Source organism: Galeopterus variegatus, unplaced genomic scaffold (genome assembly GCF_000696425.1).
Source record: "Galeopterus variegatus unplaced genomic scaffold, G_variegatus-3.0.2 Scaffold25509, whole genome shotgun sequence".
Lineage (NCBI taxonomy): Eukaryota > Metazoa > Chordata > Mammalia > Dermoptera > Cynocephalidae > Galeopterus > Galeopterus variegatus.
Window position 1 is genome coordinate 7,479 of NW_007751620.1, and position 1,194 is coordinate 8,672.

Below are 1,194 nucleotides of genomic sequence, written 5' to 3' on the forward strand. Positions count from 1 at the left end.
TGGTGCCAATTCAGATTGAGGTCACCAGTGAAGAGCAACCGAGAACTCATACGGAATTTTCCGACAGTGACCAAGATGGAGTTGTGTCTGACCACAGTGACTACATTCATGTGGAAGGGTCATCCTTTTGCAGTGAAAGTGACTTTGATCACTTTTCTTTCACATCTTCTGAAAGCTTTTATGGATCCAGCCACCATCACCACCACCATCACCACCACCACCATCACCGGCACCTCATCAGTTCCTGCAAAGGCAGATGCCCTGCCTCCTACACTCGATTTACCACAATGTTGAAACATGAAAGAGCAAAACATGAAAATCTTGAAGAACCCAGAAGGCAAGAAATGGACCCTGGCCTTTCCAAACTTGCATTTCTAGTCAGTCCTGTGCCTTTCCGGAGGAAAAAAAATTCAACTCCCAAAAAACAGACTGAAAAGGCAAAATGTAAAACATCTGTATTTGAGGCCCTGGACTCTGCCCTCAAAGATATTTGTGACCAAATTAAAGCTGAAAAGAGAAGGGGAAGTTTGCCAGACAACAGTATATTGCACCGTCTTATCAGTGAACTGCTGCCAGATATTCCTGAAAGGCATTCATCCCTTAATGCTGTAAAAAGGAGCCCCATGCACCAACCTTTCCACCCACTGCCTCAAGACGGTGCTATTCATTGCCCATTGTACCAGCATGAATGTGAGAGAATGCCTCACAGTGCCTCCTCCCAGGACGTGGCCACAACCAACGACAACTACCACCACCAAGACCATGATAGTGCACTGACTCTCCAAGGTGGACGAACTTTTCTTTCTTTTTGCCTGTGGTTCAGATACCCACCCTCCAGCTCTTTCATTTCCATTCCTACATCTCGTCCTTCCTGAGCTGTGAGACCACGTGGCATCGCTGTGTGTTGTGAAGCAGGTGCTCGATGTTCAGTCATGTCTTACTGAGTATTCCTCATTTGCCCATGTGATGTTTGGACTTGATGTGTGGCTTAAAGTGATCATCAATTCACAAAAATTTACTTTCTCAAAATCAAAAGGGAAAACTATGTTGTAGCTTAATGTTACGGTTGAAATAATTGTTACTTAACATCGAGACAATCGAGTAAACAATTTACCAAATGAAAAAGAATATTTCAGGACAGAAACTATAATTTAGTAGCAGTATCCTTAAGAGCTCTTTTTTCATTTTAAAATA

General features: G+C 43.1%; 1 protein-coding gene across 1 annotated transcript in view; it reads left to right on the forward strand.

The window, feature by feature from the left end:
• The window catches only part of LOC103583668 (sorbin and SH3 domain-containing protein 2-like), a 7,714-nt gene extending 6,839 nt beyond the window's left edge, over nucleotides 1–875 (forward strand). Inside the window, 1 exon segment of the mRNA XM_008564929.1 lies at nucleotides 1–875. This exon segment is cut by the window's left edge and continues 1 nt beyond it. Coding sequence (XP_008563151.1) covers nucleotides 1–875 — 875 coding nt within the window.
• The last annotated feature ends 319 nt before the right edge of the window (nucleotides 876–1,194 follow it).